General features: G+C 36.4%; 5 protein-coding genes across 8 annotated transcripts; 3 read left to right on the top strand and 2 right to left on the bottom strand.

Moving 5' to 3' along the window:
* The first annotated feature begins 115 nt into the window (after positions 1-115).
* Positions 116-6,331, top strand: REF6 (relative of early flowering 6). The gene is made up of 7 exons (XM_012978747.2): positions 116-1,390; positions 1,984-2,062; positions 2,187-2,254; positions 2,362-2,512; positions 3,264-3,856; positions 3,947-4,534; positions 4,654-6,331. The coding sequence occupies exons 1-7, from the start codon at positions 550-552 to the stop codon at positions 6,021-6,023; spliced, it is 3,690 nt and encodes a 1,229-aa protein (XP_012834201.2). The 5' UTR covers positions 116-549; the 3' UTR covers positions 6,024-6,331.
* A 1,844-nt stretch (positions 6,332-8,175) lies between these two features.
* On the bottom strand, positions 8,176-8,905 carry LOC148768097 (uncharacterized). Its single transcript, XM_088822768.1, has one exon. The coding sequence runs from the start codon at positions 8,851-8,853 to the stop codon at positions 8,176-8,178; it is 678 nt and encodes a 225-aa protein (XP_088678894.1). The 5' UTR covers positions 8,854-8,905.
* A 6,625-nt stretch (positions 8,906-15,530) lies between these two features.
* Positions 15,531-18,515, top strand: SURF1 (Surfeit locus 1 cytochrome c oxidase biogenesis protein). The gene is made up of 6 exons (XM_012978744.2): positions 15,531-15,816; positions 15,968-16,068; positions 16,522-16,760; positions 17,198-17,378; positions 17,473-17,759; positions 17,947-18,515. The coding sequence occupies exons 1-6, from the start codon at positions 15,672-15,674 to the stop codon at positions 18,014-18,016; spliced, it is 1,023 nt and encodes a 340-aa protein (XP_012834198.2). The 5' UTR covers positions 15,531-15,671; the 3' UTR covers positions 18,017-18,515.
* A 285-nt stretch (positions 18,516-18,800) lies between these two features.
* LOC105955046 (uncharacterized) lies at positions 18,801-21,413 on the bottom strand. Of its 4 annotated transcripts, none has more exons than XM_088822880.1 (6): positions 21,266-21,413; positions 21,036-21,218; positions 20,058-20,221; positions 19,788-19,874; positions 19,277-19,435; positions 18,801-19,169 (listed from the first exon to the last, which is right to left on the bottom strand). In XM_088822880.1, exons 2-6 carry the CDS (start codon positions 21,172-21,174, stop codon positions 19,071-19,073), a joined length of 648 nt encoding a protein of 215 aa, XP_088679006.1. In that variant the 5' UTR covers positions 21,175-21,218; positions 21,266-21,413; the 3' UTR covers positions 18,801-19,070. The 4 variants fall into 4 exon arrangements, with proteins under 4 accessions (XP_088679006.1, XP_088679008.1, XP_088679007.1 ...); XM_088822882.1 differs by having other exon boundaries at positions 20,058-20,188; positions 21,266-21,391; XM_088822881.1 differs by lacking the exon at positions 21,266-21,413 and having other exon boundaries at positions 20,058-20,188; positions 21,036-21,221.
* Positions 21,414-25,639: 4,226 nt separating this feature from the next.
* Positions 25,640-26,391, top strand: LOC148768096 (uncharacterized). The gene has a single exon (XM_088823548.1). The coding sequence runs from the start codon at positions 25,753-25,755 to the stop codon at positions 26,275-26,277; it is 525 nt and encodes a 174-aa protein (XP_088679674.1). The 5' UTR covers positions 25,640-25,752; the 3' UTR covers positions 26,278-26,391.
* The last annotated feature ends 1,599 nt before the right edge of the window (positions 26,392-27,990 follow it).

The following is a 27,990-nucleotide window of genomic DNA, read 5'->3' as shown; positions in this document are numbered from 1 at the left end:
ACCCACCTCTTCATTACTCCTCGTTTTCGTTTCTTGTAAAAATAAAAAAATAAAAAAGACAAAAAAAAGACCAGGAAGGAAAAATAGAAGACTACAGTGGCAAAACAGTCATTTCACATTCGACCCCACCACAAAACCGCTGTCCGATTTCCCACCCCTGTAAAAAAACCCCCCTCCCCCCCACTCTCACATGTTTTCACCTTCCCTCTGTTCATTTCTCACCCAACGAAAAACAGAGGAAACAAAAATACAGAGAAATAAAAATAAATAAATAAAAATCACGAAAAACCCACCTCGATAAACGAAAGAACAGAGCAAAAAAAGCAGATTCTCGAGGAACTTATTTTTTCGGCTGCTCTGTTCTTCTTCTCTGTTTTTTTTTTTTTTAATTTTTTTTTCTTTTTACAATGCTTCCTTCATGAACCCCTTCAGATCTCACATGCATTAAACACATGCTCTGTAAATACTTGTAGCGGTGGGGCGTGTATGATTTTTCTCCGAGGAATTATTTTAGTTGGTTTTTTTATATTTCTTTTTGGGGGTTAATTAATGGCTGCGGAGGTGAGTGGTGGTGGGAGTATCGAGGTTTCGCCGTGGCTGAAATCCATGCCGGTGGCGCCGGAGTATCACCCAACTCTGGCCGAGTTTCAAGATCCAATTGCTTACATTTTCAAAATTGAGAAAGAGGCCTCGAAATACGGTATTTGCAAGATAGTCCCTCCCGTGCCCGCAGCTCCCAGGAAAACCATTGTCGCCAATTTGAACAAGTCCCTCTTGGCCCGGTCCAACAACCCCGACCCGGGCCCCACCTTCACCACACGTCAGCAGCAGATCGGCTTCTGTCCACGTAAGCACCGCCCCGTTCAGAAGCCCGTGTGGCAGAGCGGCGAGAAGTACACCCTCACCGAATTCGAAACCAAAGCCAAGAATTTCGAGAAGAATTACCTCAAGAAGTACTCGAAGAAGATACTAAACCCCCTCGAAATCGAGACCCTCTACTGGAACGCGATGGTCGACAAGCCCTTTCAAGTCGAGTACGCGAACGACATGCCCGGGTCGGCATTCGTGCCTCAGAAGAGTGGCATTAAGAAGAACGAGAGTGCATTGACCGTGGGCGACACCGAGTGGAACATGAGACGAGTTTCGAGGGAGAATTTATCTCTGCTGAGGTTCATGAAGGAGGAGATTCCGGGAGTTACGTCGCCGATGGTTTACGTGGCGATGATGTTTAGTTGGTTCGCTTGGCATGTGGAGGATCACGATTTGCACAGCATGAATTTCTTGCATATGGGAGCTGGGAAAACGTGGTACGGCGTGCCGCGAGAGGCAGCCGTCGCGTTCGAGGAAGTAATAAGGGAGCATGGTTACAGTGGAGAGATCAATCCCCTTGGTAAGGTTAATGTAGGGATAATTTAGTCGATTTCTTGAAATGAAATGTTCGAAGAATACTCTTACATTAGGGGAATTGCTTTCGTATGCCTAAATTTGGCCTCGATAGTTCTGTACACGTAGTGCTGAATCTAACTATTTAGACGAATGATTACGCGTCTCGACTTTAGATACTGCGTTGTGTTTCATTTTAGACTCTAGTTTTAGGATAATGCTCGATTGGTAGGTGTTTTGCACGTATTTTTTTTTTCTTGATGATGATACTGTTTAAAGGGCTAGTCGGTTGGGTCGAATAGAATTTGAATGAACCTTTTTACGCAATTATTGTGTTGTATTGACATTTGTTCGGACAATTACCCGAATGTGATGTTACTCAAGATCGGTTGGTGATTAGCTATAAACCAAACTCTTTATTATGTTCCCGAATAGAATAAAACATGCAATTTAATTTTTTGAACATGCTGAAGGATCTGCAAACTTTGTAGTAACTAAAAGATCAGCTTTCGATTCGAGAAATTTAGATGTGTCACCACAACCCCTGTTCTAGATTTACGGGATTGTATTAATGAAATTTTACCCCTGCATTTTTTTCAGTTACATTTGCTACACTTGGTGAGAAGACCACCGTAATGCCCCCCGAAGTGCTTCTTAGTGCTGGTGTTCCGTGCTGCAGGTGATTACTGCTATGCTATATCATATTGCTCGGTTTTTTTTTTTTTTTTTTTAAATTTGTAGTGCTATCGTATTTAGTTTTGGTTCGTCTTTAATTTGGTTATTAAATCGATATCTTCATTTAGGTTGGTGCAAAATGCTGGAGAGTTTGTTGTAACATTCCCAAGAGCTTATCACTCGGGGTTCAGCCACGGCAAGGCTCTTCCCTTTTTGATATTTACATATAAAAGTTGTATCTATATGTATATAAGTTATTCAATATCAATATCTTATGTTTATATATGATCGTTCGATTTTTAGGATTTAATTGCGGAGAGGCTGCTAATATTGCTACCCCTGAATGGTTGAGGGTTGCAAGAGAAGCCGCAATTCGTAGGGCAGCTATTAATTGTCCTCCAATGGTGTCTCACTTCCAGTTACTATACGATCTCGCACTTTCGCTTTGTTCGAGGTAATGCACTGATGTCCTGAAGTAATCTTTTTCATGAATCAAATTTAGCTCGCTTGATCTAATTTTAGCACTCGTACTTATTCCCCATAGACACTCGTGCAATCTTCGTCGTTTATGTTTAGAATCTCTAATTTTCCATGATCTTGTACGCATTTTTCGGAATCTAAATAGGCTGGGGAAACTGCCTTACTGCTTTTAGGCCGTAACTATTTTCTTTCGAGTCGAGACTCTACCTTATAAATAGATTACTTTTTTTTATTTGACGTGGATAAAGGAACCTATATTTGGAACGTGGATCGTTTCGCTGTTGTATCTTTCATGAACATTGGTTAAGCTTTGCTCGCAATCAATATATTCGTGCTCGTTATCCCCTCCAGAATCATTAAAAAAATTCTGAAATGTTTTTTTTGACGGGGAAGAAGTGTGCGTGTTTTTAGAAAATAAATAACTGCATTTCCGCTCTATTTGAAACATCATGTTGTCTATAGTGTAGCATCGGTTGTCTTCGTTATCAGTTTTTTTTTTTTCGTGAAGTTTTGTTTGTTACGGGCTCTTTAAGATAGTTATTTCAGTATCCGTAGGTCTTTTATGAATTCTTGAAATTTCGTACGTGTTCTTTTTGTCTCATGAATGACGATTACATCATTATTGTTTGCCGTTCGACATCACATTGTACTTCCACATGATCCTTTTTATTTACGTATGTGAATTACGTTCGTTCATCATTTTATACATAAATAAATCTATGCAGAGCGCCGAAGAGCATTGCAGCGGAGCCCCGGAGTTCAAGATTAAAGGATAGAAAGAAAGGCGAAGGAGAAATGCTGATCAAAGAACTATTTTTCCAGGACATGATGCAGAACAACGACAGGCTTCACATTCTCGGCAAACGATCTCCGATTGTGCTCCTTTCCAAGAATTCTCTCGACTCACCAAGTGGGTCCCACTCAGCAGCCAAATCTAGGCTGTTCCCCAGTCTATCCAGTCCCGATCTCGAGATGAAGACCACAAGCAACACCAATAATGCCCCCGACGAACTCATTCTAAGCAGTAAGCAAGGCACGATGAAACAAACAAAGGGGCATTTTAGTAATAGTGAGGAGGTTCCGTGCATGGATCGGGAAATAAAGAAAGCTTGTCAGAAGTCTGAGCAGGGGCTGTTTTCGTGTGTAACTTGTGGGATTTTGTGTTTTGCGTGCGTTGCTATAGTTCAGCCCACAGAAGCAGCTGCTCGTTACATAATGTCGGGTGATTGCAGCATATTTAATTTTTGGGAAATGAGTGATAATGACCACAATGACATTAGAGATGCAAAGGCTCCAAACACAAAGCTTTCTTCTTCAGGTATATTTCGTTGTGAATTTTTTTTTGCTTTAGTGTATATAGGATAAAATGATATGGCTGCACTTATGATTGGAAGTCTCGATTTTGCAGCTTTGATGCTTACAAAGACGCACAGTGGACGTGTTTTTGACGCCCCGTTATCGGTGGAAAAAGAAAACAGTGTAGGTGTGGTTTCCGAAAAGGCACAAAAAGCGCCCTCGTCGCTTGGCCTATTAGCTTTAACATATGCCAATTCGTCGGACTCTGAAGAGGAGGACGAGAACGAAGCTGATATTTCTGTCCAAGGCGGTGGAAATTGTAAAATCGATAGCCCTGAAAATGACACTGATTTACGAATGTCTGATTCTAATACGAAATTTGTCCTACCTATAGAGACACACGAGAACGGAGAATCGAAAAATTTAACAAACAATTGTAACGTGGCCGAGTCGAAGAATTCCTTAACTGTTAGGTTTAGACGTCAAATGGAATCGTGGAACGAGACCTCAAATTCTTTAGCCCGTAAGACTGAAGCAAACAATGGTTCAACGCCATTAGCGGAATCGACTATGCCTTTTCCATCAAGATCCGACGAAGATTCTTCTCGATTGCATGTGTTCTGTCTTCAGCATGCCATGCAAGTAGAAAAGCGGCTCGGTGAGGTTGGTGGGGCCCACGTTTTTCTTGTCTGTCATCCAGGTGAGATTTTATTATGTTTGTATCAATCTTTATAAGCTTCTCTGCGATTTATCGACATTTTCTTTCGACATCACATCTCCATAATATGTGTTTTTTTGGTCTTGTAATAACATATGCAGACTATCCGAAGTTAGAATCCCAAGCAAGAAAAGTCGCCGAAGAACTCGAAAACGATAGTCCCTGGAATGAAATCTCTTTCCAGGATGCAACCAAAGAGGACGAAGAAATAATACGACTATCTTTAGAGAGTGAAAACTTGATACACGGAAACAGAGACTGGGCTGTGAAACTCGGAATCAACCTCTTCTACAGTGCCAATCTCAGCCGCTCGCCTCTCTACTGTAAGCAGATGCACTACAACTCCGTTATATATGGTGCGTTTGGACGAAGCTCTGAAATCGACGACACCTCTTCGATCAAGGCTGAGATCGAAGGTAAGAGTTTAGGTTTAGGGAGGCACAAGAAGATATTTGTTGCTGGGAAATGGTGCGGCAAAGTGTGGATGTCTAGTCATGCTCACCCGCTACTGGTTGACCATGACTTTTTGCAAGAACCCGATTTCAAGAACGAGAGACAGTCGTCGCAAAGAAAGAGAAAGTGTAGTATTGCAGAAAATTCCGTTGAAACCACTACAAAGATGGATGAATCTTCTCTTGATTTTGTGCTCCGTAATTGCCGTAAGCAGATTAAGAGGAAACGTGGCTCGAGGAGAATGAAGGAAGAGAATCACGAGCCCGAAATCTCGGACGAATCTTCTGGAGAATGTCGAACCAAGCAGTTGAAGAAAGAGACTGCCGTAAATTTAGACGACGACGATTCTTCGGACGAATTTCCACTCAGCAGCTCTTGGAAGCAAATCAAGAACAAACGCGGTGCAAATCAAGAACCTGTGAAAAGTCAACCGAAGACCAAGAAACAGATAGACGAACCGGAAGGTGGGCCCAGCACACGTCTGAGAAAAAGAACGAAAACCCTCATCTGTAAAGAAACGGGACCCAGTAAAGCAAAACCAGCACCAAAGAAGCAGCAAAATGATGCGGTAATACCAGTAAAGGCAGCAAAGGCGAAAAGTCCAGCCACAGTCAAGAATCCAGCAAAGGCAAAGAACCAAAACCGAGGAGACGAAGAAGCAGAGTACCTATGCGACATGGAAGGTTGCGCAATGAGCTTCGCCTCGAAAAACGAGCTGACGCTGCATAAAAGAAACATCTGCCCCGTGAAAGGGTGTGGGAAGAAATTCTTCTCCCATAAATATCTCGTACAGCACAGACGCGTACACATGGACGACCGCCCGTTGAAGTGTCCATGGAAAGGGTGCAAGATGACTTTCAAGTGGGCATGGGCTCGAACGGAGCACGTTCGGGTGCACACCGGGGCCCGCCCGTACGTCTGCACAGAGACAGGGTGCGGGCAGACGTTTCGATTTGTGTCTGATTTCAGCCGACACAAGCGCAAAACTGGACATACGCCGAAGAAAGCAAGAGGTTAAACGTTTAGGTATGTGTATGTATGTATAATGTATGTATGTATGCATTAACATGTCTGCTGATGAGGGTGTTTTTCGATATTAACAGAAACGAAACGGGGGGATTTGTAGGTGGGCTTAGGCTTTTAGTGCTTAATGTTGTAGTAACTTTTTTCTTTTTTTTTACTTTTATCATTGGGGGGTTATGGATGATTTGTGTCAAGGTTCCTAATTTGGGCCAAATTCATCAACAAACTTTAACTTACACCATTGGGGCTTCAATGTTGAAAAAAATGTACTTTTTATTGTCTGCAAAAGCAGAAATTTTAACATGTCTGAATTTGTCTTTAGCTGGATATATAGTTTCTTTTTAGGGGTGTAATTGTTATCAATTGTATGGTTGGCTGTTACATGAAACAACAATGCTATTTGCACTTGCACACCTTTGGATTTGGCAACCTTTTGTATATCTATAATAAAGGTTTTTTTTATATTTAAAAAAATATAGAAACTAAATTGAAAATTATAAAGAAACCCTATATTTTTATATATATTCAATGTGAACTTCATAAAGAAAAAACTACTTTTCTCTTTTCTAGTGTACAAGTTAGTTTTTTCAAAAAAAGCTCAGTTTGGGAAATGAGAATCAATATTAAGGTTATTTGTTAAATATGTTATTTGTTTAAAAGGTGTTTCAATTTTTTTTTTCCCCTCCAAATATTAGGATGGATGGATTTGTTATTAGGGTCTATTAGATATAACCCCCTTAGTCTTACAAATAATAGGGGTAGACCCAAACTCAAATTTGTCATTTTGATAAAAACCCATATTTTTCTAAATTACATCAGTACCCTCAATCAAATCCCACAAATCCCGTTACTTTACCTTTTGAAATAATATTAAATCCCTCCCTATTTTCCCGTTAAAACACTATCCCCACAAACTCACTACCAAAATCTGCAAACGTCCCAAAGAAAACCAGAAATTTATACACCGGCGATTGACGATTTTCTGCACTCCGAAATCCCTCCCTATTTTCCCGCTGGGTTCACCGCTTCCCTCCGACCGCCGCCACCTCCGTCACCGTTGTCGCCGGTGGCCAACGACGATAACAACGATATTGGCCATAAGCAACACCTCCACCACCGCCTAGTCCTCCACCACCACCACATCCGACCACCTCCACCTCCAAGACCGCCAAAAACGACCAAGACCTCCGCCGCTCCCGCCTCCAAGGTCGTAACAATCAATTTAGGAGTGATATCGTCGCTGGCCGCCGTCGTCGCCGCCGTCACTGCTCGAAACTAGGGTTACTCAAATCTAGGATTACTCAAATCTAGGGTTTTGATAATTCTTCGGCCCATAGTTGATTAACGAGATGCATAGTCGAATTACATCTGTATTAATAGACTATCTCATATCATTTAATAGACTATCCCACTGATATAATTTGACTATGGATCTCGTTAATCGACTATGGGCCGAAGAATCATCAAAACCCTAGATTTGAGAAGTGACGGCGGCGGATTTGTGTTTTAAAATTAATAGACTATCTCATATCATTTAATAGACTATCCCATATATCTAATTCGACTATGGGTTTAGTTATTCGACTATTGGGCCGAAGAATCAACAAAATCCTAGATCTGATAAGTGATGGCGGCGGATTTGTGTTTTAATATTGTTAGACTATCCCATATCATGTAATAGACTATCTCATTGATCTAATTCGACTATGGATCTCGTTAATCGACTATGGATCCCGTATTATTCAACCACATAGTATATTAATAATTTCATATAGTACATTAATCTGCTATGATAGTATAATACGGTTATAGTAGTGATATGAAATTGTGTTACAAACAATATACCACTGAAATGACAAGAACATTGAGAACAAAACCAACGTAAAGTAATTCCAACATAACCAATAAAATAGTACATTAATAATCTCATAATTTCAATCTAGGGTTTTGATAAAATAATTAAAACACATCATAACACAATCAAACCAATATGTCGAGTTAAAAAACTCTAGTACATTAATAATCTCATAATAGTATAATAAAAGGATAATGGTAGTATCGTACGGTATTCATAATAGTATACTACTGTATTACAACGGTTTAACACTTAACCGAAGTTACCGAGCCATTACATTGTAAACACGACATTAATTAAACATATCAAATCTTAGGGCGGTTTGGAAAATAACAACCATCGGATCATTTGAATTAATTGAGTTTATGTCCTCGTCGCTATCATCCCCAAACAATCTGGCGCCTATTTCCTCCGCTGCGGATCTGATATTACATGCTTCGCCGCCGTGCGCTGCCGTGGCGACGACGGCGGTTTGGATTTCTTCGCAGAATCTCGTCATCGGTAGTAGATCCAACGGTTTCACGCCGTTCTCAGCCATGTATTGTTTACAGCTAAGCCCGGGGCGATCGTTGCTGTTACTGCTGCTGTTATGTTTGTTGCTGCCGGCGAAATTCGACATCAAAGCGTAAATATTGTTACACAGGCTCTTCATTTGGCCCAACTCTTTGTTGAGCTGCTCGTTTTGTTTTCTGAGCCTCTCGTTCTCTCCGATTAGCTCCGCCGTGCTTCCGCTGAACTCGCGGACGGTGCCGGGGGAATTAGATGAGGAAAGTACTTGCTCCTCGCCGGAGTCCGACGGAGACACCGTCCGCTGTGGTGCAGCTGGAGTGAGGCGCTCTGACACCGCCGCAGACAGCGTCGCCGCCGCGGTCGGCGGCGGCGTAGCAATTTTCCGGCGCTGGATTTCGCATAACAGCCTTTTCTCGTCTTTTCGAAAGCATTCATTGGAGAACTCCCACCGATCAGGCATAACCTTCCTAAATCCCTAAAAAATCATCAGATAAGCAACTCAATCAATAACCGAAAAAAAAAAACCAAAATTCCTCGTTACAGATCGAAGGATTCGATTAGCAAAAGCTCATGTAAGTATTCAGTTGCCGAACGAAACTGGAGAAATTGTTGTGCTTGAAATACCTGGGCAGCAAATCTCTGGCAAACTCACGTAATTTGGCCCAACGAAACCGCCAATATACTCACGTAATTTTATTCCGTGATTTTAGGCAACGTATCAGCAATCTCATATCACGTAGTTATGGAAATAAATGCCGTTCAAAAATAAAGCAGGGGTATTAAAGGGAAATTAAATAATATATTGTGCCAAGTTGGCATATTTGGGTGTATATCAAAAAGGGAAAAATTAATTGGATCTACCTCATTAGAAAATATGAACAAGGGGGTTATCCCTAATAAACCCTTGTTATTAAGGCGAATTGCATAAAAGGTTCATAGGCTAAACTTAATTGCATGTATACTCGGGTTTTTGGCACTTTGCACCCTTGAATTACACTCTTTTGGCACTTTGCACCCTTAAATTGCAAAATTGGATGATTACACCCTTTAAACATAAATTATTTGGCACTTTGCACTCCAAATCACTTTTGGCTTAGAAAAATTACCTGCAACTTGTTGAAAACGTGAATGATGGGCAAATTCGCAATCTCTAATTATCTATCCTCTTCTCCCAATTCTTAATCATCGTTCCACCATTTTTATATTTCGTCCTATTAATCAAAAAATCATAAATTCTTCTTAGCCGTTTTTATTTGCCATAATAAGTAAATTCTGAACTAAAACTCATGAATGGTCGGAATATATAGACAAGAGTCCGATAACACACCTTCAGAAAATCAAGTTTTATCCCATGGCAACACTATTTTTTTTAAAAAATTTTGCAGATCCAAACTATTCAATATGAGCACAAAATATTCCCATCATGAAACTAATAGGCACCACCTTTCTACAAAGGTTGTAAAAAGCGGTAATCGGGTCGGAGGCGGTCATGGACCGACTCACGATTAATCGGTGCGGCGGTGATTAATCGGTGATAAATCGGAAATAAATCGGTTTTTAAAATAATATAATATATTTTTAGATATTATTTATAAATACTCAAAACATATATAGAAAGATATTTAAATATAGTTATATCTCGATCATGTATATATCCTAATAACATAATAAAAGTTTAATAATAATAAGATTATAATACATAAATATCCTTATAAAATATAAATAAAAAGGCAATGTTTCTGAATTTACATTTATTCTTGAACACTCTTGGCATAAATCATTAGTTCTTTAGCAATAATAGTTAGCATAAACAAAATAAAGCATAAACTCATGTTTTTTTAAATTAAAATCCCAACTTTTATTTTGAAGTATTTAAATTTAAAAAAAAAAAAAAAAAAAAAAACCGATTTTTGCACCAAAGTTTGACCCGCCTTAAAGGTTTGACCGCCTCGGACCGCCTCAAACCGCCTCACAAGCAAAAAAACCGATTTTTCAAACCTTTACACTAAAATCGTAAAAGTTTTGGACCGCCTCCGCCTCGGAGACCGATTAATCGGCCGCCTCGGCCGATTTTTAGAACACTGCTTTCTACCAACAAATAAACTTCTCAGTAGCCTTATTTTGTCATTTGACTATTTTAAAAAAAAAATTGAGGGCTCGGCCTAAAATTTTCAGTTGCATTATTTTTCACACTCAAAAGAAAAAAAAAAGTGATTTACTATTGTTGTTTAGTATTTATACCGATTTTACCATTAAAAGAAATGGCTAAAAAGATGTTACGATTTTTAATTGAAGGGAAGAAAGATAAAAATGGTGGAACGGTGATTAAGAATTGAGGGAAGAGGATAAATAATAAGAAAATTATGAGTTTGTCCATCTTCCAGGTTCCAGCAAGTTGCAGGTAAGTTTTTTAAGCCAAAAGTGATTTGGGTGAGGTGCAAAGTGCCAAACAATTTATGTTTAAAGGGTGCAATCTGCCAATTTTGCAATTTAAGGGTGCAAAGTGCCAAAATGGTGTAATTTAAGGGTGCAAGAAAATCTATCCACTCGTCCTTTTTTTCGGAAATACTCCTCAAAATATAATTTACATCATTTCATATATTAAACACAACTTAACCAATATTGCATATCTGATTTTAACAAATATATCACATCAACCCCTATTTTCACAATTGTTGGAAAAAACATTTTTTTTTCTTCAGAAATTGTTTTTCCTGCCGCCGACCCGTGTTGATTTTTTTTCCCTTTGAAATTAACTTCTTTTTTTCATGCCGTTGACGGGTCCACAACTAAAATTAATTTTTTGTCCTTAAAGATTAACACAGTAACATTAATGTCTAACATAGTAACCATGGTAGTTAAATCGTAAATCGAATGGCAAATTAATTTATCAAAAAATCAAATCGTAAATCGAATCGTATTGTAAATCGTAAGATTTTTAATTCTTTTGTAAGTGTTATTTACCTCAAAAATAGAACAAAATTCTACTTCTTGTGGAAGACAATCCTCGTCCGAATTCATACGATTATTACTTGAGTTGTCCTCCGAATGTAAATCTGAATTTAAAAAAATGGAAAAAAAAAAGAGAAACAAACTCTGGTATTAATGAAAGGCTAAATTCTACTTTCCCTACTCCAGGCTAGAATCACATTACCCATCATACTCTTAATTGCATCGATCTGCACCCCTGCACTTGTACAATTGTCAGCAATGTAATTCTCTTAGTTAATTTTCTTGTGTTTGACCTTGTGATCGTTAGGTCAATGTTTGATAATTATAAGAATGCCATTTCATAATTATAAGAACGCCCTTTCAGCTAGTTTAAATAGTTAATAATATTGTTCTTCCATGCATCAGTACGTCATCAACAGGGAGCCAGTGCCACAGGGACCACTGGCCGTTGTACGTGCGCCCCCTATTCAGTCGGACTTCTATGATATTGTGCGTATCATGTGCCCGTACATGCACGAGATACCACAACATCTCAGTGTGCACTTGCAGCCCGTTTTGGAGCCAAGTTTTCTTGGTTTAATCCCGCCTCAGACTGGAGATTCCGACGACGACGATTTTATGGAGATGCCACCACCGCATCGAGGCACGTCGAGGAGGTATAGGGGTAGAAAGTGGATCTAGGATTCGATACTTCTAGTTTTTTCTATTATTTTTTTTGTATGGATTCGATACTTTTACTTTTTCTGTTTATTTTGTACTAGGACACTATTATTTTTTGTTTGACTATTATTTATGTTTAGGTTTTTTAATGTTCTTTAATATATTTTGTATTTTTCTGTTATTTACATAAGTCCGAAAAATACTTAAAATACTACTAAAGAATACATAACATAAAATACTTAAAGTTTCAAATACAAGTTTCGAAATACATAACAGTTTCAAATAAGTAACAACTAAATAGTACACAACATCATAACATCTAACTAGTACGCACCATCATAAAGTTAAAAAACCTACCCAACCTAGATAATCGACGCCGCATATATAGGTGTTGTTCGAACATTTCCGACAAATGGTTAAGATTTTCAGCTCTAATAGGTCGCCACTGTGGAGTGATGGGTGGTAGTGGACAATTAACCGGTAATTGGATAAGAACAAAATGGTTTCCTAACAACACCATATGGATCATATGAGACAATTCACCTGGACCTACTAGAGGTAAGTAAGTCGTACTACCGCTGACGGTGTATAGGACCAAAGCCGCATTAGATTCCGTCACGATCGACATTCCCATATTTGGAAATGACATCCATTTTTCCGGTCCACAAGATCCTTTATGCCAATCACATCTTGCAATCCATCGGATGACTTCGTCTTGCCCATTTTGCGATGCGTACGTACAAAATCGCTCGTACATATCAGCAATTAAATCTCTCCTCACACGACTCCATCTATGTTGATCTCGGAACACTGCTTCTGCAATACATCTATACCCACAGTTTCCATCCGCGACAGCGACAACATTAACATAAGACGCAATAGATCCTGCCACAAAACCTGGGATGTATGATATGAAATTGAGCTCTTCGCCCGGTTCCTTTCGAGCATTCGGAATACGATTCTGATTGGCAGTAGATTCATCACTTGATCTACCACTACCCCGACCGCACCCCCGTCCGCGATCGAGAGCGGGATCGGTTACTTTCAATGGTGGGGTTACGGTAGAAGTAGTTTTTCGACCCTTAGAACCTGTACACAATTTGCCATTTTCTTCATCAGTAGACGACTTCGAAGGGAATGGTGGGTACTCCCAACCGAATTTATTTCTCTTCGTCGGTTTATCCTCTAGTCGTCCCTTCGGTTTAACATATGTAGGCTCAACCAAGTAGATGGTGTCAGGATTAATAGTGCTATTCATGTAATCAAAAATCATTTTTTGAATCATATAATCCTTTTCTAACACTTAGGTGGTCAGTCTGATTATCTGGTCTCTCATATCCGTTTCGCAATCTCCCTGTGCTTCGGGTGTTTCCGGTTCTTCATGCGTGCATGGTACTCCAGAATGGATATAGCTCCATAGTTATAAATGTATCACGTTGCTGGATTTTCAACGAAATTTGTCACGCACACGGAAGTCCACGAGTAACCCACAGAACGTGATCTCAACTAGATGGATCTTCTACCCCCGGTTTACCGAGCTCTTCATCCAGCAAATTTAATGCCTTATGAGTGACCTTGCATATCAAACTCTGAAATACCGGATACGCTGCTTTATGCTTCCTGATTAAGCTGGATTTTGAAAACTCCCCCTTGATCATGGTAAGTTGACGATCAACCCCCGAATCAAGCTGATATTGCACGGTGTTAACAGCGCATGTAGAAGTACTAATCCAACCCTTCGACGAATTGTGAGAACTTTCCACCCTGTTTATAGACATAAAAAATGCAACTAATAAATAAAAACACCAACAATATATTATAAAATGCAGACCAGAAATCGAAAATACCTATTAGTCGACGTGTTCCCAAAATGCAAAATCTTATTAGTCCCTGCTTTGACGAATTTTTGCTTGTATATCAGCCAAGTATCGTTAAGGTATGACACCACTTTGGGGTAACAACCATAGCGTCTAACCATTTGCTCGTAATTTTCATAGTAATCATTTTCTGTTTTCGATTCCATGAGCATTGTCCAATGTCCGTGCTGGAATATAACCCTGTGTTTACTACTTCCAATAAACTTCGACGCATTTTTTCCACATTTCTATTGATGTGAAACAGACACAAGAAATGTTTGGAATCTGGAAAAATTTGAGCAAGTGCTTTAATGAGTCCCAATTCACAATCCGTCAATATCACATCAGGTACCAGCCCACCCAATGCACATTTCAAACAACTCATAGTTCATACATAAATGTCTTCACCTTCATGGGATCTAAAAGCAACAACAATTGTAAAATTATAACCAACATGGGTAATCCCAACTATTTCCAGAGTGGCATTTCATACCTACATAAAATATTTTTAAACCTCAAAACATAAATACCAAATGCAATCAAACTAAATACAAAATAACTTCATACCTATTGATTTTGTAAGTGCAGTCCATCAATATAACGTGATGAAATAACCGCAAAAGTTTCAGTGAAATAATAGGAGCGACAAACATCAAATCAATAACTGTATCACCAGCTTCACTACTTCGATACCAATATTCATATCCAGTTTTTTTGAAGGCTCGACGTCACATGCTGTATCATAGTCTTCCCCACCATATTCTCTTTTTTCATTCGCCATAGTCCATCATATCGATTTTTGCTACCGTATAAACGAAATGTACATCCACATTTCTTTGTTCCCACATTTCGTAGCCTCACACCATCGGTTCGTTTTTCACGTCCCTTCCCAGACATATGACATGTAATTAGTACATAAACGTTTTTCTCGCTTGAAGCTACTATCAATCGATGACCATGAGTAGCAGCGTTGTTTTTTGCCCATGCCACTAATTCTTTGCCAGTTTCAAACTCAATATCCACATTGAAATATTCACTGTGATCCTCAGAAGTTGTTGGTGTGTTTTGAGGAACATTATAACACATGTTGGGATTCTTGTACTCGTTCTCATATTCATCGTCAAATTCATTGTCAAAATCACCTTCATTAGCCTACCAAAGTATACAAATTAATAATTAGTATATTAATAAGACTATGAAAAAGAAATTAAATTACTCGTGCCCCAGAGGACGAATCCCATGTTTCCCTTTCCTCTAGGGCACGGAAACCTAGGTTCCCGTCCTGCAGATGACGAATTGCTCCTTTTTAAAAAAAAATCTCGTACTGTGAAGTACGAAAACCTCCATTATTTGGAGTTCTCGTGCTACACTGCACGATTCCAAACACCCCCCCCCCCCCCCCCCCCCCCCCTCTTCGCGAATTTCTTCATTTTTACTTTGTAAAAGTCGTCAGGATCGGCCATTGAAGAAGTTGTTATTGCTCTGCAGCAAATTTGTCAAACGAACTTAAGATTCCCGTTTTTCGATTTTTTTTAGTTGAGAAAGTTTCGGATTTTTTAGAAAGATGGAAAAATGAGAAATAAGAGTACCGAGCATTTTCAGTAAAAAATCCCATTGCAATTAGCATTTCACTTAAAAAAAAAAAAAAAAAAAAAAAAGCATGTTCCAAATGAAATTAAGGACATGGTCCAAGCATAAGAATCACACGCCAAAAATTCCCAGACACTGAAAAACCCTTTCAGTATACCCAAACACAGCTGCAACGTCGTACGACGACGTTTTCTGGATGTCACCCTCACAATCCTAAAACATGTCAACACCTTCCATCTCCAGAACCCTAGCTAAAAATCTCCGGCAGCGACTAACTCCGGCGATCCCTCCTAAGTGGGTCCCGCACTCGTCCCCGATTTCCACCTCCGCCGCTGCCATCTCCGCCGAACCTCAACCAGAACAAGGTCATACGAATCATCCCCCCTTTTTTTTTTGTAGGGTTTTGCATTGCCAGATTTGTTCATTTCCCTTGGGAGGATTATTTATTAGAAAATTATGATTTCTAGGTCGAATTTTACTTTGAAACTGATTTGGGGTTTTTTTTGGGATCTTCAGAGATAAAAAGAAGATCAACATGGTCAAAGCTATTGCTTTTTATACCGGGAGCCATGACGTTTGGCCTCGGCACTTGGCAAATCTTGAGAAGACAAGAAAAGGTTTTTTTTTTTTTTGAATTCATCCAAAATTATAAATGTATATCTGTCAATATTCATTACTCCTCTTTGTGGATTATATACATGTATATGTGGTTCAGCAGCTTAAAACCGAAGATCTAGTTATTGTGGAGCATCTCTTAGCTAAATTGATCTACTTGATTGTTTTCAGCACAAGCTAGTTTTTTCGGTGTAAGGAGTAGTATATTGAACGAACAAACAAACTGCAATTCGAAAAGTTTGAGAGCAGACCTTTCGTTCTATAGTTACTACCTATCTTGTTCAGAATAGTCGTAACCGTAGTGTATAATTCCAAATGTCGTCGCATTAGTGATGAATGCAATAGGTTTCTTGTGATCAAACTTTTGAATGCGTCGATTCATTTGTTGCAATTAGGTTGTTGTTTAGTTCGAAAATGAATTCGAATCACAGGGTTATGTTTGTTTGCTTCTGTAGATGAAAACGCTGGAGTATCGGCAGAGTAGACTAGGATTGGAGCCACTTAAGGGCAATGAAATTGTGCCTTCCAATGGGAGTTTGGATTCCCTGGAGTTTAGGAGAGTACAATTTAAAGGAGTTTTTGACGAGAAAAAGTCGATATATGTGGGCCCACGCTCAAGGAGCATTTCTGGTGTGACTGAAAATGGATACTACCTCATAACTCCCCTTGTTCCTCTCCATGGTGATCGCGAAAGGTACCCGTATTGTTTAAATATTCACAAGAAAGGTTATAACACACACACACACACACACACACACACAGAGATTCTCTCTCTGATGAAGATAGTCTGTATTTTCAGTTTCTAAACTATTACGGTTCTTGTGCTGTATTTTACGTATCATATTTTTGGTTCGTTTAAATCTATGGTATATAATGGGTGGTCTGTAATGCTTCAATATTGGTGTTTGTGCTAACGGAGAGCAGAAAACACATTCTTTCTTCATATAAAGAAAAAATATAAATTACGTGGAAATCAGTCTCCGGTTGAGAGGATTCTACTTCAACTTTCGGGTTATTTGAAAATATAATTATAAAAAATTGGCCTAAAAAAATAACTTACAACGCATGCACCTTAGTTTTAAAAATTTAGTATTCGTATTCATATCCTATTCTTAAAACTTTTTTTTGCAGTGTACAGTCACCCATACTAGTCAACAGAGGATGGGTCCCACGAAGCTGGAGAGACAAGGCATTATTAAACGTGTCTGAAGACGAACCACCGGCAAAAAATAGCTCATCCGCCTCAATTCAAGAAAGTGCAAAGGTTTCTTGGTGGCGTTTTTGGTCTAATGATAAGCAAGAAGTTGTCGAGGTTCTAACTAATTTTCCTCCGCCTTCTTAATTAAATATCAAATATATGATAATATACACGCATAACTTACATGACATTGTAATAATAATTCTAGGAGAATCTTCTTCCATCTGTTACTCCTGTCGAAGTGATTGGAGTTATACGAGGTAGCGAGAATCCTAGTATATTTGTTCCTGCAAATGATCCGAATGCCGCTCAGTGGTTTTATGTGGATGTTCCAGCACTTGCTCGTGTTTGTGGACTTCCGGAGAATACGTTATACGTTGAAGATATTAATGAACATGTTAATCCAAGCAGCCCATACCCAATACAAAAGGATGCTATTACATTAATTCGTAGTTCGGTTATGCCACAGGACCATCTAAACTACATGCTGACATGGTAAATTTATCACTCCATCACTATTTTCGTACTTTCTTTGCATGTAGATCCACACACACACACACACACACACACACACACACACACACACACACACATATATATATATATATATATATATATATATATATATATATATATGCTTTTTTGCAATGGGTTTTTTCGTAATATAGATGATGTGGTGCAGGTACTCTCTTTCGGCTGCAGTAACTTTCATGGCTGTTAAGAGACTGAAGCCAATAAAAAGCAGGAGATAATAACAGCATATTCTTTTTTTCTCTCTCTTCCCACATTGGGTATTTGCTGTCACAAAATCTCATCCGACTTGGGCAAAAATGGTGGGGGTTGCCTATGTTAATTGCCAGTCCTTATTCTTTGTCGGTTGAGTTCTTCAATCCGCGGATTCTTATACTCACTACGATATTATTCGGACAATTTTACCCCTCCATCCGATGCTCTGCTGAACTAAGATTATTTACAAGGAGCAGAGTAGTTGATTATTAAGTCGCGTTTGTGCGAACTAAACTATAAACATACAGGTGAAGTGGCTAATAAAAACTTCACCCCCAGTTCTTTTGTGGCTGTGCTCTACTATACTTCTACGTACATTTTTTAAGTTGCTCTGTTGGTCACTACTCCCCGTTTCTTTCATATTCGTAGGATGTTAAGAGACAATTGAAAGAACCGTAATTATCGGATATTTGTGACTTCGATATGGTTAATGGATGAACGTCGAGGCAATTTTGTTCATCATTGTTGAACTATGGAAGAACCTTTTTTTTTCTTTTTTTTTTTTGTTTGTAGTGGTATTGAAGTAACAAGAATTGGTCTTCGTTTTAGCTGCTCCTTAAAATTAGTTTGACGACTCCCTCCAAAGCATTATTGTACTGTCGAACAAAATTCGATTGGCATAGGATAGGGGCGCGCGGTACTCCATGCTAGTATATATATGATAATTAAAAAAATACAAACCCCAATTGTGTCTTCAAATAAAAAAAATATAATCAAAATATTTATTAAGTATAAGAATTTAACAAATAGTTTGAAGTAAAGTGTAAAACATAATTATGATTTTAAAATGGGTACTTAAGTAAATACGTATACACACATTAAGCAAAGCATTTTTCACCCTATATAAATCACGTGGATTGGGTATTGAGATTCATCACTAGTGTATCAGCATCTGCTCATAATAATTTGCTTTGCTACATAAAAAAAAAAAAAAGTGTTTGTCCTAATTTTTTCTGTACTATATATAATTTTCAATACGCGGCGGATTATACAACAATTGCCGATCGGAAAAACCGCTAATTATTTGAGTTGCTCACCAGCAGCCAACTGTCTCTTCTCTTCCTCAACCTGTTCGACTAGTGCTACGATCTCTGCTTCTGTTAAGCTCTCCAAACGTTTCTGTCAAATTTCATCAAAATTACCATTTTAACCTCATGCTGCAAAATTGTTTAAAGAATCTTGAAAACTCGAAGTCGAAAAAATGAAGGGAGTTACGGTGAGTTGACCTGCATGACTTTGTCTTCATAGTCGCGTAATTGCGTGGCATATGTCATCTCCTTATTCGAGACTCTGAAGATATATGTCGAAATCCAACCTACCGTAAGACCTAAAACCAATACTAACTGAACCACATTCCCTGCCTGTAATGGATCAACTCCAACGTACTGCAATACGATTTCAAGAAAACAAATCAAGAATTACGATGATATATACTAATTCAAGTATACATCTTTAAATACTTTACGACTTCTTGATTCTTTTTTTGCTTTTTTTTTCTTTTCTGCTCTTGGCTGAATTATGAGCTACACTCACATCACGTAAACATGAATCGATGAACTCATTGATCTTTCTGTAGTTTGATTATTCTCTCACATGCACTAATTCTGCATCCTCGTCAATTCAGTCAATTTTTTTGCTTTAGTTTGATTTAATTCTCTAAATTCTTCGCGTTTGGAAAATATTATTTCACCTGATTAAAAGCAAACAAAATTCAAAACGAGATACGAGCCATCGTACCTCCAATCCACTTTTGAGGCCGATGCCAAGTCCAGTAACTCCGACTCCAATTAGTATAACATCCTTTCTTGAATATCCGAAAGGTGTCTGCATTACGAACAAATAACTAATCATAACAAACCAAACATACCGTGATCGAATAATATTATACGAAAAGGGAGCGTTTTACAATCTAAACAATCACTCAGACAGATATTTGCATAATAAAGTCTCGATAAACATTACGAAGAAATTGTATTGATGTTTTTAACCATTGGTGTCTATACGTACCTTTTCCTTCTTTGAGATTTCTTCGTCTTTATCGCCACTTAAATTTGACGAGTCACTGCATCGGGGTATCGTAGAGAGTAACCTCTTCGATTTTGACGATGAAGAAGTTGCTTTCGAGAAAGTAGAAACTCCTAGTGTGGAAACTGTTTGAGAATAAGTCCTTTCTGTAATTTATAGTTCTAAAAGAATCACACGAACCGAAAAATCAACACGTAATAACAGAACCGCGCAAAACGTCTCAGAAAAAAAGCTCCTCGCCCCCAACCTCGACAACAAATTAATGACATAACCTCTAAATATAATCTCCTAAGGTCCCGTTTGGTTGCCTAGATAAGCCATGATTAACTAAATAGTTGGACTTAATTTGATGTTTGGCATCCTCAATAAATTGCCGGGTCGACCCGTCAAAATTATATAATCATGGCTTATTTGCCTTCTAATGAGTTTTTTTTATTGGACGTTTCAAGATCCAATAAAATAATTGGGTTTCATTAGATTATTTAATCTTATCTTGGACAATCTTATCTTGCCAACCAAACGGGGCCTAAGACAACTAGTACAAATGTTCTTCGGGTTGTTAGATCCTAAAATGCTGGTCTTGCAATAAAATCGAGAATAAACGATACTAATAGATGCAATGTCCAGAATTAAAAATATATATATATCGAATTCGGTTAAAGAGTGCAATAAACCGGCACCCTCGGTGCACAATCCAATCCACCATAAAAAAAAAAAAAAGCTTTGCTTGCTTCAATCTTCCGATTTTCGAGAATTTCTTAGGTTTCGCAAGCGATTTATTCGGATAGAACGGATTTCACATAATCGGAAACAGTTTCTTCAAAAAACCTTGCCAATCAATAACCATGTCGAACAGCTAAAATCGTAATAAATTAATGAATGCAAAATTAAGCAAGCTCTCCGATAAACACATAATCAAACAATAATTCTAAGCTTAAATAATTATCCAATTGAACTAACCTCTGGAGAAAGAGTGGGCGGGTATTTTTGTAGGTTGATGAAATGGGAAAGGTGATAAAGCCATGAGAGAAGTCGACCTATTCTTGCAGAGTAAGATACTGTTGTTGCTGTAGAGATCGGTGCATGGCGTGGCGGCCATTGATGCTATCGAAATTGGGTCTTCTTCTTCTTCTTCTTCTTCTTCTTCTTCTTCTTCTTCTTCTTCTTCTTCTTCTTCTTCTTCTTCTTACTGTATGATGAAAACTGGGCCAATTGAATCAATAGAGAGAGAGAGAGAGAGAGAGAGAGAGAGAGAGAGTGTTTGTTGAGTGGCGCAAAAACAATCTTGAATTTGGAAGTGTAATAAGTTCCGTTATGGTGTGTTATGTTATCCACCCATCTTCTTCCTATTTGATTCAAGATCTTTTTAAATACGGGTCGGGTCGGGTCGGGTTAGCCTACCACATTTTTTAAGGGAGAAATTTTGAAAACTTTGCAATTAAATTTTGGAAATTAAATTTTGGATTATATGTACGGACTTATGAGATCCTACACCTTATGAAATACATTATGTGATTTATATAAGTAAATACTCACTAAGCATATAAACACATGGATTTATGTGTGTGTTATTATGTGTAGATCTATGGTTAAAAACTTATATGCATCTGATTAGTAGGGACAGGCTATTTGTGCCCCTTGACCATTCAAAATTAGAATCTTATATATAATACCGATTTCAATTCAAAAGTTTCAATAAAAATTGGAAATCAAATATTCGTACTTCAGAATAATCGTATTGTTTAAAAACTGAAAATTATGTTGTAGAAGTCTGTCGAAATCGGATATTTTATTCCAACTTCTACCACTATTCATGAGCCATTCGACTCAAGGTTTTTGGCAATATAGGGTCGGGTCGTGTCGGACCAGTAGCATACATTTGAAGGGAAGAAATTTCTTTTCAGTAGACCTTGTATGATCTCTTCGTCCTTATGCTTTAATGATGCACCATGCCCATCGAAGCTATACGGTACAATATTAGAATCTTATTTTATAATTAAGTAAGTTGGATAGACAAATTATTGAGCTTATAAATGTTAGAAAAGTCGATTTTGTGAATGCGCCCACACTAAAATCTTTAGTCGGCCTCATAATCGCGCTTCTCAGATATGCATATTTGATACGAGTTGAGAATATGACTTAGATTGTTATATGTAGAGTACTAAATAGACATGCCCACATGGTTCAAGGGTTGAAAAACGGAGACGTTGTTTCGGCCAAGATGGAGGACGGGTTGCGGGATGGGTCGAGTCCCGCTGGGTCGTACAGGTTTGGGCCGGTTCCAGGTTCGACTTGCCCGGGTTTTTTTTTTAAATGTAAATTATTCAAATATAATGCAAAAAAAATAACACTTGAAAGGACTTGAACTTCGCCCTAAAATTAGATTTAAATTCAAATATATTTCTTTTCTATTGAATTTAAAATCAAATTGCCTACTTATCATGTATCAAAAAAATTGAGACTTGAGAAAGAAATTCAATGAAATGAAACTTATTAGCAGTGAATTGGTGATAAATGAGATGGCCTATGTGTAATTTATAGGTAAAAAAGTTAATTATAAAATGAAAAAAAAAAAAAAAGTCTAGCCCGTGGATTCACATGTAAAGGGATAGAAATCCGTAACCTGCTCTTCCTCAACGAGCCAATTCACGGGTCCATGGTCAACTAGCCAATTTCAGGTCTCAACAAAGAAACAATCTCTAATACAAGTTCAAGGTATACAAGTCAAAGCTTGGGATGCGAGCTTGAGACGAGAGCTAATTTTTTTGGGCTCAAGCTCAAGCGCATCATATCAATAAGATGGCTCACGATCTTTTAAACATCTATACAAGTTTGAATTCTTAAGTTTGAGCTCAAACTCTTGTCGAGTTAACTCTGTTGTATTTAATGAATAACAACATTTAATTAAATGAGAAAATTATAAATAACTTTATCACAACTTTCATAGCTATTGTACTATTCAAGTTTAAATCAAGCCAAAAACATGTATAAAATATTTGTAATTTCATATAATTACAATTTGTTAACGAATAACAAGATACTGATTTAAGATTCTCTCAGCACCACCTACATAATTTCTTTAATTTTTGAATTATTACTAGCTGGTTGGAATATGTGTCCAATCATTGTTTTGATTAGTGTCTTTACGTGACTGGTGATAGACTGGAGTCTTGCTCCATGTGCCACAAATGAATAATTAAATCTAGATTAAGCCAACAAATTGATTTGAAATCACAACCAATCTTGCCTCTACAAAAAAAATAAGAATATATATAGCATGCTATATATAATAATTTCCATATGCTATATATAATAATTTCCATCACATAAAATTACTGAAATCAAAATATTGGATGCCAAGCTGATTTGTCAATGAAAAATAGAGACGAAAATAATTAAATTTGGTTTAATTTCCTTTTGCACCCTTGAAGTGTGGTATTTTGACACTTTGTACACTTGAAAAAAATAAAGAGTATTTTGCACCTTCGAAACATAATAAACCATGTATAATGCACCTCGAATGAATTTTTAAAGCTGATGAAGGGAATTTAATATTTTTAGTGGGATTTCTTTAGGTTTCCATTTGTCAAATCATTTTTTTCTATTCATCAATTCTTTTGAAATTATATAGTGCAAAAATGAAAATACATCACATTAACATATTTTAAAATTATGTTTTTATCAGAAAATAAATATTTTACAAAAAAAAAAAAAATACCCTTCAACTATTTTGCTATCAATTTATTTGCAAATTATATTTTCTTCCAAGGATTTCTACCAAATATCCCAATTACAATAAAAGATTTATCTATCGAATAGTTTAGTGATAAAATTCTTTTTTATTTTATTTTGTAAAAAAAAATAGTTTTTTCGGTATATATGGTTTTTATATTTTTGCACATTGTGCGCTCAAAATTAGGTTGGATGTCGAAGAAAATAAAATTTTAATCTGTTATTTTCAACCATAGAAATAAAGAAAACAATAGAAAAATAGTTGTCGTCATTAAGTTTTAAATATTCAATCCAGGGTGCATTAGGAACGATTTATTGCTTTTTGATGGTGTAAAATGATATTGATTTTATTTTTTTTAAGTACAAAGTGCCAAAAAAACTCCATTTCAAGGATGTAAATGGGATCAAATCATTAAATCCCCTTTGAGCTCGATTCAAGACAATACATAGAGGAAAACATCAATTCGACTCGATTCATTCTCAATTTATTAAAGCCCGTTCGAGCTTGATTTTATTTGAAATCAATACAAATTCAAAATATTCAGATGAAGTCGATTCCTTTACGTCCATAGATAGAAAATCTAGGTGCTCGAAAGAAAAAATAGTAACACATATTTATCTAATTACTATTTAATTAATGGTGTTTGCCGTTTAATATTCATGAATAATTGATTTTAATTTATTTTTTTCTTTTACGAGAAACAAAAAAAAAAGAAAAAAAAAAAGAAAAAGTTAAGACAGAAGAGTATTTGTTGTGAATATTATGAATACAGATAATCAAAGGGACACCCTTCTCTCCCACCTTAACTACCACTATCTGTCATGCACTAAACATCCAAAATATCTTTTGGACTCATTTACATTTTCTAATTCAATTAAAATATTAATTAAGCATGCATTTCATAGAATTAGGTAGGCTAATTTTACTATATTACCCCTCAAAATTGTGAACATATATATTGATTTATTGTAATTATTATATAAATATTAGGCCTTTTATGTGGTTTTTTTTTTCTCTTCTAAAATTCAACCATGTTAAGCAACTTTTTAAATGTGTGCCTCAATAGTTAACGTCTAAAATTTACGATGCCAAATGTCAAATCAATTATTTTTTATTCATCAGTCCTTTAAAAAACCAAATAAAAATACATCTTATCAAAATATTTAAGATTTATATTTTTATAATAAAAAAAATATTTTATCAAAAAAAATCTCCAATATTTTCTTACAAATATGTCTATCAAATATTTTTACTAATTACAATAAAAGATTCATCAATTGAATAATTTAGTGATAAAATTTTATTTTATTTTGTAAGAAAATATAATATTTTCAATAATCAGGTGTGATTTTTATTTTCTCGCACTTTGTAGGTTCAAAATTAGATTGGTGGTTGAAGAAAATAACTATTTAATTTTTAATTATGCATCCTGGAAATAAAAAAAAAAATCAATAAAAAATAAAACTGCCCTCGTTATTTAGTTATGTATGCATTGTAAATGATTTATCGCGTTTTGAGAGTGCAAACTACTATTATTATTTTTGAAGGGTGCAAAGTGCCAAAAAACTTCATTTTCAGTGTCTCAAGCGAGATTAAATCAATTGGTAGTACAAATAGTGTTCATTAAAAGTATTTAATGGATTTGAGATACAGATTTATAGTGACAAAACTTGTTAGAAGTTAGAACTAAAGGACTAGTTCAATTAAATAGATTCTAATTAAAAAAAAAATTAAGATGCGAATTATATTATATTTTAAAATAGTAGTGTATTTAAAAAAAAAAATCTAGATAATTCTAATTAAGCTCGGGATTCCAGCATACTAACCCCAATTAATTAAGACATATATCATAACACATTTATAATAAACGATCAAACTTTTGTTCCAAAGCAAACACACTCCAATAATTTTACCCTCGAAATTTCTAGAGAGAGAAAGTGAGAGATGGGCAATGCAGCACTAATGTGTGCACCATCAATCATCTCCAACGGCGGCGGCGGCGGCGGAGTAGTGAGAGTAGTCTCAACCACCGACGGCAGACTGCTGATATACACTACGAAATCATCGCCGCCGAAAGCAGCAGAAATATTGATACGAAATCCAGGTCAGTTTCTGTGCGAGTCGACTCACCTACGAGTCGGGCAGAGAATTCCCGGGGTGTGCGCAGACGAAGAATTGGAGATAGGGCAACTGTATTTCCTTCTCCCCATGGAAATGCTTTACTCAGTGCTCACAGATGATGAGATGAACTCCATTGTCAATACCCATAAAACCTCTACTAAATTAGGATTCAAACAACAAGCAGTTATTTTCTCCAAGAAGAATATTACTAGTATTACTTTTCCTCATGATTTTTTTTGTCTTTTCCCTAATAATAATATTAATAATTTGGAGGATGAGTCAGCAAATGGTGAAAGGTTCACTAGGCAGAGATCTTGGGAGCCTGCTTTGGAAACCATTCATGAATGAGATGAGTCACCATTTTTTTTTTTTTTTTTAATTTTAATTTATGTTCATTCTTTTATTTAATTGTTTATATTTATATTTTGTATTTGTGCTTTTTGATGTTGTCTTCTTTGTTTATGATATGTTTAGTGCAACTACTATCACTACAAGAAAATATAAAACAGGCAACGATTTCTTTGTGGACGAAATTAATTTTGTTGCCAATAATTATATTTTAGCAACGAAATATAGTAATTGTGGCTAAAGAATAACCTTTTTGTAACAAGAAATTTTTGTTGCCTTTGAACCTCATAGGCAACGAAAACTATTGTTGTGAATAGTATCATATATATTTCGCAACGAATTTAATGTAAGACAACAACTTCATTTGTTGCAAAAGAGTGTTTCTTTTTGCTACGATATAAAATTGTAGTAAATACATATACAACGGCAACAAATTTATTTTGTTGCCAGTAAGTGATAAAAGACAACAAAATATTTTGTTGTAAATGCTCCAAGTGATTTAGCAACAAAATATAATTGTTTGTAAATGTTCCAAGTGATTTGGCAACAAATTAAAATATAATCGTTGCCAATTTACAAACCAACTATTTTTTCTTGATTTTAATTTATTGTATATATTATTGTTATTATTATTATTATTATTATATATATATATATATATATATATATATATATATATATATATATATATATATATATATATATATATATATATATATATATATATATATATATATATATTTATATAAAATAAAATACGATAAGAAAATTTATTTATATTAACTAGCAGTAACTCATGCATTTTTTGTTAAGTTAATTGTTTATATGGTTTTAAAAATTAAGTATATATACATTTATTAATAGTGGAGAATTAATGACAAGATGTTATATTTATAATTTAATTTTATTGTAAATTATTTTTTTGACATATTATTTATTTATATAACTATATTAAACATTTTACCTTGTCTATTTAGTTTTTACAATTTTATTTTCAGCAAGTTTGCAGAATATAATGTTGGCCCAGCGGTTTGAAGGGTCTCTAACTTCAAATCAACCAGGGTTCAATTCCTACCAATTTCATATTTTCATATATTTAACATTTATCAACCCGTTGGGCCGATCGTGAGTTCGACCAACTATTCATATTCCGAAGTGGCCGGTGGTCCAATGGATTCGGGTCCGGCTTGGCTCGGTGGTCCAATGGATTCGGGTCCGGTGCGCCAATGGATGTGGGTCGGGTTGGCGGATGTGGGTCCGGCTTCGATAAAAATCCGGACCATATGTTTTGCAATGAAATAAATTCGTTGGCAACGAAAATAAATTCGTTGTGTATACTATTGGCGACGAAAATAAATTCGTTGTGTATACATAATACATTGGCAACGATATATAATTGCCAACAAAATATATTCATTGTGCATTCTAAATGTATAGGCAACGAAAAATATTTGCCAACGACATGAATTCGTTGCGCAAACTTTAATGTATTGGCAACAACTTTTAATTTGTTGCCCCGAACTTTCCGTAACAAACAAAAGACAACGAAGCTAGCAACGACTTATTTTCGTTGCGAATAGAATTAGCAACGAAATTAGATACTTTCCACAACGAAATTCATTGTAGCCAAATGCGAACTTTCTTGTAGTGTATATAAAGCTTGACTATGATTAAAGATTTGAAATGAAAACACACACCTTTGTAAATTGTATA

Source organism: Erythranthe guttata, chromosome 9 (assembly GCF_056151865.1).
Source record: "Erythranthe guttata isolate IM_541 chromosome 9, IM_541, whole genome shotgun sequence".
Taxonomy (NCBI): domain Eukaryota; kingdom Viridiplantae; phylum Streptophyta; class Magnoliopsida; order Lamiales; family Phrymaceae; genus Erythranthe; species Erythranthe guttata.
This window is presented reverse-complemented; position numbering and strand designations above follow the sequence as displayed.

Bases quoted from the DNA above. Each gene is read 5' to 3' on its own strand.
- REF6 (XM_012978747.2), top strand. From the start codon at position 550: ATGGCTGCGGAGGTGAGTGGTGGTGGGAGTATCGAGGTTTCGCCGTGG. The intron at 2,255-2,361 runs GCAAGGCTCTTC...TTCGATTTTTAG, and splicing joins TCACTCGGGGTTCAGCCACG to GATTTAATTGCGGAGAGGCT. The intron at 2,513-3,263 runs GTAATGCACTGA...AAATCTATGCAG, and splicing joins GCACTTTCGCTTTGTTCGAG to AGCGCCGAAGAGCATTGCAG.
- LOC148768097 (XM_088822768.1), bottom strand. From the start codon at position 8,853: ATGCCTGATCGGTGGGAGTTCTCCAATGAATGCTTTCGAAAAGACGAG.
- SURF1 (XM_012978744.2), top strand. From the start codon at position 15,672: ATGTCAACACCTTCCATCTCCAGAACCCTAGCTAAAAATCTCCGGCAG. The intron at 16,069-16,521 runs GTTTTTTTTTTT...TTGCTTCTGTAG, and splicing joins TCTTGAGAAGACAAGAAAAG to ATGAAAACGCTGGAGTATCG. The intron at 17,760-17,946 runs GTAAATTTATCA...GATGTGGTGCAG, and splicing joins CTAAACTACATGCTGACATG to GTACTCTCTTTCGGCTGCAG.
- LOC105955046 (XM_088822880.1), bottom strand. From the start codon at position 21,174: ATGGCCGCCACGCCATGCACCGATCTCTACAGCAACAACAGTATCTTA. The intron at 19,875-20,057 runs GTACGTATAGAC...TTCGTAATGCAG, and splicing joins AAATCTCAAAGAAGGAAAAG to ACACCTTTCGGATATTCAAG. The intron at 19,170-19,276 runs GTCAACTCACCG...GAAATTTGACAG, and splicing joins ATGAAGACAAAGTCATGCAG to AAACGTTTGGAGAGCTTAAC.
- LOC148768096 (XM_088823548.1), top strand. From the start codon at position 25,753: ATGGGCAATGCAGCACTAATGTGTGCACCATCAATCATCTCCAACGGC.